The sequence below is a fragment of the Cupressus sempervirens genome, chromosome 3 (assembly GCF_028749045.1).
Source record: "Cupressus sempervirens isolate cs-2001-9-10 chromosome 3, ASM2874904v1, whole genome shotgun sequence".
Classification (NCBI taxonomy): Eukaryota; Viridiplantae; Streptophyta; class Pinopsida; order Cupressales; family Cupressaceae; genus Cupressus; species Cupressus sempervirens.
Window position 1 is genome coordinate 968,641,434 of NC_143120.1, and position 14,145 is coordinate 968,655,578.

The 14,145-nt window shown below is 36.8% G+C and overlaps 1 protein-coding gene across 2 annotated transcripts in view; it reads left to right on the forward strand.

Moving 5' to 3' along the window:
* Positions 1-13,540, forward strand: part of LOC149569968 (uncharacterized) — a 187,066-nt gene extending 173,526 nt beyond the window's left edge. For both annotated transcript variants that reach the window (XM_089822626.1, XM_089822627.1), the window contains exon 11: positions 12,996-13,540. In XM_089822626.1, the coding sequence (XP_089678752.1) occupies positions 12,996-13,262 (267 nt within the window). In that variant the 3' untranslated portion in view covers positions 13,263-13,540. The remainder of the gene's footprint in view (positions 1-12,995) is intronic.
* Positions 13,541-14,145: the final 605 nt, after the last annotated feature.

Here is a 14,145-nt window from a genome sequence, read left to right on the forward strand (position 1 = left end):
AGCAATGATTTCGCTGCAGGATCCAACACAATAGCTTATACTTTACTCCAGAGTATGTAGTGGCGCAATTTCTTGACTGCCTTTATCAAGGGAAATGATTGTTTGCCAAGATTGGAATAGTTCAATTTGGCATTCTTAAGTGGGCAACGTATGAATGTGATAGGTGTCTCATCTTCATTATCTTTATTTTGTGTGAGGATTCTTGCACGAGTGTTCTGAAGCAAAAGCATAGATTTTGAAAGGCAACTCGTAATCAGGACTTACGAGGACTGGGGCGGTGGAGATAGCCACTTAGATATCTTCGAAAGATTTTTTGGACTTCAGGAACCTAGGCAATTTTTTCTCCCTTCTTTAGTAAGTCATTGAGGGGGCAAACTATCTTGGCAAACCCGCTAATGAACTTTAATACGAAATTAATCTTTCTAAAGAAAGATTTAAGCTCTTTGCGACCACGAGGAGGTGACAACTTCAAAATCACTTCTGTCCTTTCAGGATCAATGGAAATACCAACTTCAAATATGATGTGACTCAGTAGCTTTCCTTTGGTAACCCCGAATGAACATTTCTTACGATTAAGAGATACTGTATTTTCGACATCCGTGAAAACTTGTTTCAGATCAGCAATATGAGTACTTTTGTCTTTTGAAAAGACCTTTAGGTCATCCATATAGATAACTATACATTTGTTTATCAACCCCTTAAATGCCTCATCCATTGCTCTTTGAAATGTAGCTCCTGCATTGATTAATCCAAAGGGCATCCTTTTGTATGCAAATGTTCCCCATTTTGTTGTGAATGTAGTCTTTAATTTGTCTTACTCATCTACAATCACTTGGTTATATCTTGAATATCCATCTAGGAAAGACATCATCTTAGACCCCTTTACAATCTATAATACTTCATCAAGTGAAGGCAAAGGGTAATTATCTTTCTAGGATGCTTGATTCAAATTCCAAAAGTCTACACAAAGGCGAATTTCTCCAGTCTTTTTCCTTACTAATACCAAATTGGCAACACATGTAGAATTTTGGATTGGAAAGATAATCTTGGCATCAAGCAATTTTTGGACCTCTTTCATTATCAATGGTTCAATAATGGGGTTTACCGGTCTCTGTCTTTGAAGAAAAGGTCTTTGTCTTTGAAGAAAAGGCTTAGCGACATGTTTTAACGGAATATCATGAGTGATGATGTCAGGATCATGTCTCGAGTTCTTCATAACTTCATACAATGACATCTTTGTATTTTGTGAGTAACTGGAGCATACTTTCTTGTTCTTGGGAATTACATGCCTTCTCAATTTTCACCAACTTAGGGTCGTCTTCCGTGCCTAGATTATAAGAGTCACATTCTTTGATTCCCTTTTCTTCGATGGTTCTCTTGTTGCATACTGTTTCGTCTTGGTCAAAGATACGTTCCAACTCCACCATCCACTTAGGAATAGTATTAATTTTGAAATTTATGATCCCATCTTCATCTACCAATTCATCTTCTTCAGGTTTGACATTGAGTGTGTCATCAATTTCTTGTCCTTTGAACAAACCATTGCACATGATGAACTCCAAAATATGTTGATCATCATGGAAGACTTGAAAGTTAGTAATGTTATCTGGAATAGATGGGGCAGCCACAAGTTCAACTAAAAACCTTTTAAGTTTCTTTCTTTTAATGGGCTGTAATGCACTGGCTGAAATTGCATGGGTGTCAGCTGCCATATTTCTTCTTCTTGGAATAGATCTTATGTTTAGGGCTTTGAAATCTTCCATCAAGTCCCAAACTCTCATTCGGTAAGCAACTAGTCTTATGTCATTGCAAGAATAGATCAAATTGACTTGTCAAATCACCAACTGAGAGACTCCTTCAACTATGAGAGCTTTGACATCCTTTTCTAACACGAAGAGAAGTCCATGGATCAAGGCTTCATATTCTGCAACATTGTTAGTACACTTGAATTGCAAACAATATGTAGCATAAAAAGACCTACCTTAGGGATTAATTTGTTCAATACCTGCTCCGGCTCAAACTTGAGTGTCCATATTGGTTGTTCTTTTGGCTTGACTTATTGTTTATTTGTTCAAAGCTTTTCTTTTACTTGGACTTTGAAGGTCTATTTCTTCGGGACCCATTGCATTCTTTCATGTGTTGGACTTGATGAATTACTATTGGTTGCTTTTGATACAGGGATTCTTCATTTCTTTTGTTCATCTTCGATTTCCCCAATCAACTCAGTGATTTTGTCAATTTGTGGTTTAGGTCAAACGACCATTGAGGTCCAACCTTGACCTTTCACAAAGTGTCTCCTTCGAAGAACTTTATTCCTCCCTCGTGGAGGAGAAGACAAAGCTCCCCCATTTGAAGAGGTGTCACTGTATGATACATTTAGATCTTCCTTTTGTTCTTTTTCATTATTCATGACTTTAGTCGTGCATGTAGGGCTTGAATTACCTTTGGGTATTTCACTTGTGGTTTGACTTGTTGTCGAGTGTGTCAATTGAGTTAGTACCCGAGCAATTGCTTCTTGACAATCTAAGCATTCAAACTCTAAATGGCTCACCTTATGCAACCTACAAAATCCTATAAGGAGCAAGATATTTGGATCTACCTCTTACCCTAAACACTGCAAATTTGCAACCATACTGTCTATGAATTGCGTCATGATCTCTTCTCATGGGCTAGGGTTCAATGATTCTACATCCATGTTATCGGGTTCTTCAACTGAAGTTATGTCAAGAGCCATTACCCTATATGAGCCTAAGTCTGATTGAAGAAATGCTACTTCATTCGGAGCATTGTACTCGGTGATGATTGTCTTTAGTTTTGGCTCAGCATCTATTTTAATCTAGTTGTTCAATCCTTTCCAAAGCAACCACAATTGGGTGAAATCAATTGAGAACCACCCTCTTAGGCATTGGGTCCATTCTTTGCTTAGTAATAGGCTGTATGTTTTCGGAATCTCCACCACACGTATGTCGATGATATCTTGAATCTAGGGGTTTGTGGTCAACTATATGCAAACATCTTTCAACATTCCTATAACCTTCACTTTTGTTTTATCAAGTTGAATCACTATTTGATTCGTGGGCTGTGGGGTGACTCCCAACTTCTGAGCTATCGAAAGTGGTATGACATTGCAAGAAGCTCCGGAATCTCTGAGACAATTGTGAAGGTTTCTTTTGAAAATTCTAAGACTAAGCAAGAAAGGGGGCACTTTGGCCTTGTCTTTATACATAGTAGGCATAGCCTCAGAGGTATTAACCTGCAACAATATTGTCTTCTGAGGGCTTGCGCCAAACGTTATCTTTGTATGATCAAGAGTCTTCAACAATGCTTCTCTTTGAGTGGGACAACTTTATAGCATATCATACATGAATATATTGGCCTTGGTCTTCTCTAGCTCTTCAATGGCACTATACTTTTCAGTTGGCCAAGTGAGATTCTCTAGTATTCTACGTATATTTCCCTTGTTTTAAATTTGTTGTCTAGAAAAGGATGCTCTTGCAGGTGTAGTATTATTATTTGCTCTTGGATCTGGAGGTGTGAAAGTCCCAATGTCCTCTCGAAACAGAATGTGGAAGTCCGTGGTCAGGGCACGTTCCCCTCCAAAAAGCTCTATAACTCCATCTTTTTGGTTATGATATTCTTGCTAATAGGTTGTCAAATTTATCCACTATATTCCATTACCTTCGTCACTTCCCAGATTTGGTCAGCAATGATGCCAAATGTTTACCCTCGTGGGGTAATAGGAACTTATTGCATACAGACAAAAAATCAAGGTATTCGATACAAAATATAGAGAGAACGCAACAACATTTCATTTATTTATTGATCACCATACACAATAGTATCTCCACATATCAATATTTCGTTCTATGGAGAGAGTTCATACATATAATGTCTGAGGGGATGCAAGGCGAACCGTTGCACCTATGTAACTCCCTTGGTTATGCAAACTATTTAACTATCCAAGTTTCCTAACAACATATGGAAAGCTTCAAATTTAGAGAGGGCGCAAAAGGTCAAGGCATTGGTCTTGGATGACAGTTTGTGGGCTCATGTGCAATTTGTATTGGATTTTACCAAGGCTACAATGACTATTCTCTGCTTTGTTGATACAGATCAACCATGTTTGGGGGATGTGTTTGATGATATGGACACAATGATTGGGAAGGTTAAACTTTTCATACTCTTCTTCCTTGGAATGGACCTTATGTTTAAGGTCTCAAAATCTTCCAACAAGTCCCAAACTCTTTTCTGGTATGCAAGTAGTCTTCTATCATTGCAAGAGTAGATTTATTTCACCTGTCTAATGACCAATTGGGAGTCTCCTTCAATTATGAGAGCTTTGACGTCTTTCTCTAATGCGAAGAGAAGTCTGCAAATCAAGGCTTCATACTCTGCAACATTGTTAGTACATCTAAATTGTAAGCGATATGTTGCATAAAAAGACCTACCTTGGGGATTAATTAATTCAATACCTGCGCCAACTCCTAATTTACATTTAGAGCCATCAAACCTAAATGTCCAAATTGGTTGTTCTTTGGGCTTTTTGGATTTGTGTTTATTTGTATGTAGCTTTTCCTTCACTTGAGTTCTAAAAGATTGTTTATTTGGGATCCATTGCAATCTTTCACGTGGTGGACTTAGTGAGTTACCACAATTTATCTTTGATACAGGGGTCGTTTGTTTCTCTTCTTGACTTTGAATATCCTTAATTAATTCGGTGATCTTATCTATTTGGGGTTTCAAATGAACAACAACTGAGGTCCAACCTTGTCCTTTTACACAAGGTCTTCTCTAAAGAAGTGTCACTATATAACACATTAGAATCTTCTTTTTCTTCTTCACCAATCCCCAAAAATTCAGATGTGCGCCTAGAACTTGAACTTTCCTTTTGTACCTCATTTGGAGTTTGACCATTTTTTGATTGCATTATCTGAGTGATTACCCCACCAACTGCTTCCTAGCAATGTGAGCATTCAAATTCTGAATGATTGACTTTGTGTAACGTGCAAAATCTCGGAAGAAGCAAAATATTTGGGTCTGCTTCCTTGCCTAAGCATTGTAAGTTTGCAACCATATTGTCTACAAACTGAGTGATGAGTTATTCTTTTGGGGTAGGTGTCCCAAATTCTTTATTCAGATGGTCGAGTCTCTTGGCTGAAGTTATGTCAAGAGACATCACTTTGTAGGAGCCTAACTTAGCTTGGAAAAATGCTACCTCGTTTGGTGCGTTGTACTCTGTGATCGTTGTCTTCAGCTTAGGCTCACCATCAATCTTGATCTAATTATTCAGCCCTTTCCAAGATAGCCATAGTTGAGTAAAATCAGTGGAGAACCATCCTCTTAAGAACTTTGTCCATTCTGTACTTAGCAATAATCCATATGTTTTAGGGATTTCAATCACATGTATGTCTATAATGTCTTGAATTCGGGGGTCTACTGTTAACTGTATTCTAACATCTTTCAATACCCCGATAGCTTTCACGTCCGTCTTGTCGATTTGTATCGCTATCCAATTTGAGGGTTGAGAAGTGACTCCCAACCTTTGAGCTATCAAAAATGGCATGACATTGCAAGAAGCTCCTGAATCTATAAGACAATTGTGTAGGTTCTTTCCGAAAATTTTGAGACTGAGCAAGAAGGGAGGCACTTCAGTCTTGTCTGTATACATGGTAGGCATTGCCTTAAAAGTGTTGACTTGTTGTGATGCTGTCTTTTGAGGGACTTTGTTTGCATTAGACATTGCCTTTGCATGATCAAGAGTCTTTAGCACCGCTTCCCTTTGAATGGGACAATTTTGTTGCATATCAAACATGGACATATTAGCCTTGGTTCTCTTTAGATCTTCCACTGCACTGTACTTTTCAGTTGCCCATACAAGATTCTTTAGGATTATAGGCACATTCCCTTGATTTTGATTTTGTTGCTCGACGTAGGGTGCTTTGGTAGGTATTGGGTTGTTATTAGCTCTTGGATCAGGCGGTGTTGGATGCAAGGCAGGAGGAATCCCATCAGTCATAGGTTCCCTTCGGTTGCATAAATTGTAAGTATTCCGATTGTCATTTTGAAAAGCTAGCGTCTCTTTTGATTAAGGACTCAATTATTGACTGAACAAAAAACTGAATTCTTCACTAGCTGGTTGTTCCATTTCAAGATTTTGTGGAGAATCATAAGCTTCTAACATCATAGCATTGTACTGCATAGAAGGCTTACCATTATTGCCTTGTGAAATCTGGTTCACTTCTTAATTTCCATTGAAATATGAGTCACCATCGTTAGGTACATTTTGATTACTGTCATACTAGTTGATGTCCACAAACTGAGCATTGTTGTTATCAGCAGGGATGCTTCCATTTTTTGGATGAGTATTCGATTGTCGATTCTGCCTTTGGAAACCGTTGTTGCGATCTAGAGGATTGTAATTGTTCCCTGTAGTGTTATTTCTCGCAATGTTATTTCCACTGAAATTCTTCTTGTAGTTCTGACCATAGTTGTTGTAAGAGGCTGCATTCATTCTTTGAAAGTTATTGTCATGCCCTTGCGATTACCTCAAACGGGTTAATTCGTTGGTAATTTGAGACAGTCTTCTTCATTTGACCAATCTCAAATGCAATGTTATTTTCTACTTCAGCGGACATTGTTGCCTTCTGCTTGAAGAAAGCAACTTTCGGAAGTTCATATCTTGGGTAAGTTATGGCTAAGACCGGTACAGTTGGTGCCTGTTGTAGCGGGACTGGATTCATTGGAATGAATTGACTAGGCGTTACTGGTGCTCTAGCAGGATATGTTGGTATTATTGTAGTCGCTTGAGCTGGTACCATCAATCCTCCTCCATTAGGATTGGCTTGCTTGGTAAAGGTAATTGCTTCTTCGAAAACCTTTTCTAATGTGTCGATGTTTGCAACAAGTAGCCTTCATAGAAAGATAGTAGTGATATGGTCCATAGTATTAAGATAAATTTGGATTGCAGCTTCAACTAGTATAGTAGAGGGTGTTTCCAACTTGTGGTAAGCCATATGAAAGCGATGATTGAAACGTGAAATGGTCTCCATCGGATACCTTTTGATTGATATGAACTAATGATGTATCACAGTTGGGTTGACGAATGTTTTGAATTGCTCAAGGAACAATTTTTCAAAGGCGGCCCAATTTTGGATACATCCTAGTGGCAAATTCACATACCAGTTAAAGGCAACTTCTCCCAATGAGTATAGGAATAAACGGAGGACCACATTCCCCTATTGAACTTGCTTTCGATTGCATATTTCTTTAAAGACTTTGATATGGTCCTCTGTTGTTTGTGTTTCTCCGTAGATGAACCTTGGGCAGAATTTCTCAGGATTCTTGGGAAGGTCATTAGTGCACCTTGCAAGTTAATTGGTGAATCTACTGTGTTTGCAAAAAAGGCCATTGGTGGAGGATTTGGTGGATCAATGGGTGGAGATTGGTTCAGAGGTGGAACTAGAGATGATGAAATTTGGAATTGAAGTGGTAGAATTTTTGGCAGTCCTTTGTCATTGCGAAGCTTATGAAAATGACTGAGTTCTAAGAACTATGGTTCACTATCTAAAGATCTTAAAGCTCGCTGAAATGGAGATGGATCAGGATCTTCGAGCTTGCATCAATTGTGGAAAAAGTGCACCTCTGCAGAAGTGCACTCGCTCAAACAGTGCACCTACGCACCTTCTGACAATTTCGGATGGAAAATTTTTTGAACTTCCAAAAACTGTAGAATTTCAAAAGAACAAGTTGTTTTTCTCTTCCAAATGGTTTGGGGCCCTCCTTCTAGTGCCACTTTTGTTGAGCTATCATTTTGCACAATGCTTAACGACAGGAATCCTTTCGAACTCCTCTCTTGAAAAGCTAATCTATGATCAACTCCAAGGTTTCGGGCGATATTGCGACCTACTGGAATCCGCTCAATCGAAGATAAATGTGTATCTTCATGAGGAGGCCTTTGCTGATTCAACCAATTTTGGATAAGATGTTTGATTTGTTGTTTTGAAAAGTAACCACAAAAGAGATATATTTTTGGTATTTTTTGTTTTATGATGAATGCAATTTATCAATGCAACTATATGAATTCCTATTTTAACCAAGTGTTAGGAAAGCAAATAACAAAGATAAGGTAACGAGAGATTAAAGCAAATAACTTGAAAGGGAAATTCCTAATGGACATAAACCACGGTAACAACACGTCTGTGATTTAAATCGTCGAAAAGATCGGGTAGGAAACCAATGAAAATAGGAATAACGCTTCCTCAATTCCACTGATGCAATCATCGATGGGTACTTAATAATAACCGGAAGATATTTCACTTCTCATCAAATCGCAAGGCCATGAAAAGTGCACTCATGCGAGACAAGGAGCTATGTAGGAACAATCGGTGATCTTTCCTCCAACTTGGTATGTTAGCGGAATTCGTTAACACAAGGCAAACACCAAAACTAAAAGGTCACACAATCATAACAACACAATAAAACATTGGCTCCATTATTATTCATGAACATGCATTCACAAAAATAACACACTCCAGCAAGAATAACTACATTCAAAATGAGAGCACCAAGAGAATATATTATTGCATCAAAATAACGACCCGGAGTACATATTACATCCATGTATTTATAAGAAATCATCTCCTCGCTTTGTGTTAGGAGAGAGAGTTCTTAAAATGCAACTCATGCTAAAAACTCATAAAACAAATCTAATCGTATATAAACTGACTCTCTAAAAGGTGCTAAGTAAGTCTTCACCCTTCTTTATATCAATTAATGGGTGTATGAACCTTTACATAACTTAAAACAATGAAAGAAGAAGGAAGCTGCAAGATGATCTAAGTGTCGCTGGAAGCTCTAAAAATGGAAGTTCAACCTTCTCAAATGATCTGGAACTTGCAGCAGTTGGGGATGATGAGGATGCGAATTATCTTGAGAATCGTTATGATTTTGAATCTGATTGATGAACATTGAATCATGAACTAAACTTTGATTTTATAATTCTAATATTTTCTGATTTCTATTGGAATCATAGACATAGACATATATGATATTGCTTATTAGTTATTTCAATTTGAATATTTGTGAACTATCAAATATCTTGATCAATAGTGAAGTATCATACTATCAAATGATTTAACTCTATATATTTCTTGCATTTCTTTGCACAGAGAGAGAGAGAGAGAGAGAGAGAGATGTGTGTGTGTGTGTGTGTGTGTGTGTGTGTGTGTGTGTATCCAACCACCCCCCTCCCCAAAAACAAATTCACACCTGGTTCTCACATCCACATCCGCATCCATATCGGTGACTTATTTTTTAATATCTTCAAACACAAATCTGATGGGTTTGGAATAATATGGTACATGAATATTGAAAACTCATAATGCCTCTATGGTTTAAACCATTCGGATGTTTGTTGGATTTTATTATGTCCAAACTTGCAGTAGTAGTGGAGATTCAACAATGGAATTACTAATGGGTATTTTATCCATGATGAGATTGAGAATAACACTTTTTACTTCAAAACCAACAACATTGTTTTATAAAATAAGAGGGAAATGACAAGGCATGACACTTTTCTAGGACTTTTTGTCTTTTCGCGCTTTTTGAGTTATATTGCTTGAAGAAAGCACACCAACACCTTTCTTCACTATGACATTGTTTTGAGTCCTGCCTTTGCACTTTTTAACCTTGTTCAAGATGAACATAGAAACTCAGTCCTTAAACAACCCCCCAAAATGCATCAATTTGTTCAAGCCTTGCACCAACTTAAACCTCACTTCTCACTAAATTGCTATTTCCAATGGTTCTTAGGGCTATGAAAAGACACGCAAGTGTTGTAGAATGCAAATGGAGACGATAAGGGTGAAAAAAGAATGGATTTTGAATCCTAATGCAAATATAGAAATTTTAGGTGAGTAGTGTTTCATTGCAAGAATGGAGGATGAATAACATGCTTTGATACCATTGACAAGCACAAGAAAGTACTGTGAGAAAATCTTGACAAATGAAATAAATGCAACTTGGACAAATAAAAAAACATTCAATGAAAAGTGCAGACATTCGTCCATTCAAAATGAGATGCAATGTACATTCTTAACAATATGAAAATGACTGTTCAACTTCTAGTGTATCTAAGAAATACATGATATAAAATATTATTGAATACACCTAGGATTGTAAACATTAGTGTTACAGAAACCTATATTATATCAATAAAAGAAATATTGTATGGGAGAAAATGAAACAGATGTGCATTTTAGTTATTGGAAGACTAATTAATTTCCTTGTGGATCGATAATATTTTCTGCATATGATCTATTCAACCTTAATTGATATTATTGAGAGGAACACACATCCATAGTAATATTTAGAGGGGGTTTTGGGGGAGGGGTGAGTACAAGGAATGTACCAATCATCACATTCACATCTTAGGTCGAATTTATATCATGTCAACCATTTAATTAGAGAAAGAAGAGAAGTGCGATATAAGAACTCTAAAATCCGTAAATCAGCATTAGTATATCAGCTAATTGTAAGCAAATAAATAGCATAGTGTTGTCTTCAAGGTTTATATGAGATGTATTCAGTTTAATTTTTCAAAGGCCTTGTCATAGTTATGAAAGCTGAGGAAGATGAAGTGAAAGAAGATACAAGTGACAAAATGAAACAAGCATTCATACAAGGGTAATGTATTTGGAAAAATAAAGATACTAACAAGCTTTTAATTCAGTCATGACAAGTTGCTTATTGTTAATTAAATTTTAGACAACTATGTTGCCTAACTTTTGTAAACTTATGTGTCTGAAGACATTTAATGTCCCCTATCAATTTGAACCAATTAGTTTGCACTTTTTTCAATTGAGTATTTTGTCAAACAGTTAGTATATATGTGAGAATGTAGGGTTTTTCCTTCGTAGTCATGTTTTGCTGACACTGAACTAAATATAATAGTCACAGTATCTTGGTATTCATTCATAGAAATGAACACAGGAAATTTATTGACAATACTACTCAACCTTCAAGTAACAAATTGCTGTTATCACAAACATAAAACTGATATACAAAGGAGGAGATTGCTAGACTGCAGAATGAATTTCTGAGCAGTAATGTACAAAATAACAAATTACAAACCAACCTAAGATTGTAAGCATGAACATTTGTTGTTCAGTACTTGAAAATGAAAGTTTGAAATTTAAAATAGCCGCAATGTATGGTGCACAAGTCTGCATTCTCAACAAGCTTGGAGAGTCCACTTTTCACTTCTGTGAATGCTGAGAACCTTTTTGCTGCCCAGATATGACCATCAAACTGACAAACTGCCCTTCTAGCTCGCAAAGCCACTTCACACACTGTTTGATGGACCAAATATCAAGGACTTGTTTTCTTTCTACACTAACACCATGAATGTATTCAAGGCCAGCAAGTTGAGATTTCTATGCCCAGCAAACAAGGTCTTCACCTCAACCAACCCATGCTAAACCTCAGTTTTTAATACCCAACAACTCACAAGCATCACACCAAGTTATTGATTTTTTTTTGCATCCAGGAATGAAGAAAAGAACCACTTAGAATTTCTTAATATTTATTCAGTCAGCTTTGAATAGCATTATTACCAACCCAACTGAATAAAATTTGTTGGAGTCCTCTCTCCCTCTTCCATCAGCCTAACCCAGCCCTTCTTGATTGTTTGAATTCAATCAAGAGCTTTCAATGGTCAAGCCTTGTTTCATGACTACTGCCTTGTATGGGTTGTTTCCCTTGACCTTTAGTTCAGGACTCTTCTATTGGTTGGCCGCTCCCCTTACCAGGGGGAGTTGCTTGGAACTCCACCTCCAAATCAAGGCTCTAAACTCCTTAACTCTTCTTTGTCAGGGAAGTCCTTTCTTATTGGTTCAACCTTCTGTATGTGGAATACCCTTACCCTTATTGTTGAGTGCTATGCCGTCTTTTACTATCTGCTATATACATGATCCATTCATCTGTCACATCACATATATAGTGGACAATGCATTCAACCAGTGTAACAACCACAATTGTCCATTAGAATAAGGATGGCGTCAGGAGGATGAGGGACTTTGTTAGATGTTTAGAATGCTTGGTTTTGGGCAAGCAACAATATGCAAACCACTTGAAGGGTTGATAGTCTGCACCTGATTAATGGAGTGAGGGTCAGAGAGAACTTTTCTGTAAGAGGGACTTGATAATTATTAGATTGAGAAGTGGGTAGTGAGCACCAGATCAACAAATGGCTTCTTTTGACCTCTGGGACAAGATATTTGCCCATTATTACAAGAGAGACCAAGAGGACAACACTTAATTGCATCAACGATGATTCATTCTCAGCCAACCATTTCAAATCTTTCCTTCAAATCTCACAAGGTTTGTTAGGGAGAATGCGAAAGGAGAATATTGATTGGGTAGCCATGTGGAAGTTGAGGAGCAAAGCATACATGATTTGTTAGCCCCAGGAAAATATATGCTCAAACTGTTTGTTGTCTGTCACAAACAACGTGTATTGTAGGCTTAAAGAAGAGGGGGCATTGGATAATGACAGTTACAGTATTTGGCTTTATAGCAATATATCTTTGAGCAGATGATCTGTTTAAAATTTTCATTTTTGTTGTTTCTGAAAATACACTAAGAAAGATTGGAAGCTTTCTATATTTTGATAATAAACTCTGTTGACAAGTATTGCCTCTTTCTTTTTGCCATTTTAGTTTTAAGTCCAAAATGAAAAAAAATTCCTTATTCTTCATGTTTTCTTACCTCATTTCTGTTTCAGATTGTGGAACTTGTAAAATATCTGATCTGTTTTAAAATTTTCATTTTTGTTGTTTCTGAAAATACACTAAGAAAGATTGGAAGCTTTCTATATTTTGATAATAAACTCTGTTGACAAGTATTGTGTCTTTCTTTTTGCCATTTTAGTTTAAAGTCCGAAAAAGAAAAAAAAATTTCCTTATTCTTCATGTTTTCTTACTTCATTTCTGTTTCAGGTTGTCGAACTTGTAAAATATCTGCGGAGTAAGGCAAATAACACTGGGACAATTCTGAAAGAGGTATTAGAACCTATGGTATGGTGTGCTATTACATTTCCATCATTGGCATTTGAAGTTACTGCTTTGCTGCAAAGTTGTATTAAAGATGCATGTCCACTTGAGCAACCTGATAGTGCCAGTGACCATGCACTTCAAGATGCAGCAGTTGCTGCTTTCAGGCTATTTTTGCAGAAAAAGGTTCTTCCCGGGAGGATGTTCTCATAAGGGATTACAAAATATGTATATAAAGTCAGTTGTCATTGAGAATTTTAGACAGATAGTTTTGGGAACTGCAGTCTGATTGTGTATTGCCTTTTTCTAGAATATGCATATACCATTGTGTTTCTCTTGCAGTAGTTTGCTTAAATTTTATAATCTTTGAGTGTGTCTAGTATTCTGTAATTTTATTTCTTGAACTGTTGTATCTTTGACTGCAAGCATTTGGGAGAAAAGGAATCCCAAGTGGGATGCATTAAAATGGTTATTTGACATGAATTTTGTGAGTTTTGGTCATAGTTAAAGGACTTGCACTCGCCTCTAAATTAAAAAAGTCAAAATCCGACTCAGACTCGGACTCAGCGATCGGGCTCGGCAAGAACTCGGAAAATTGGAAAACCCATGAAATTCAAAGATTTTTATAGATTTTAAAATTTTTTCATGCATCTTTTAGTCAATTAACATCAAATACACAATAATCGAGATAAATAGAAGCTACTTAATACACATACACAATTTTGCATAGATTACATAAGTATAAAAGTGAATTTCTAAAGGAAAAAAACTTGAATAACACAATATAAACTTAAAATAATAAACATAGTGGCACTACAATGTCAAATATCTATAATATTCGTCCATGGTATCAAAAGTTCTAAACATATATCAAAATAATTAGAGTGTAGAACAATAGAAGACTAAGGCTCATAATATCCTATGTCATCCTACAAGTACGCATAAAATAAGTCATAGAAGAATGTAGAGTCATCCTCTCTCCCCGTGTTTGAAGTTGAACCTCATTCTCATCCTAACCCACATAATCCTCATCATCAGACTCAAACCCATCATTCCTAGCCTCAGGGTTTGGGACTTTGTTTCCTTGCGCTCTAGC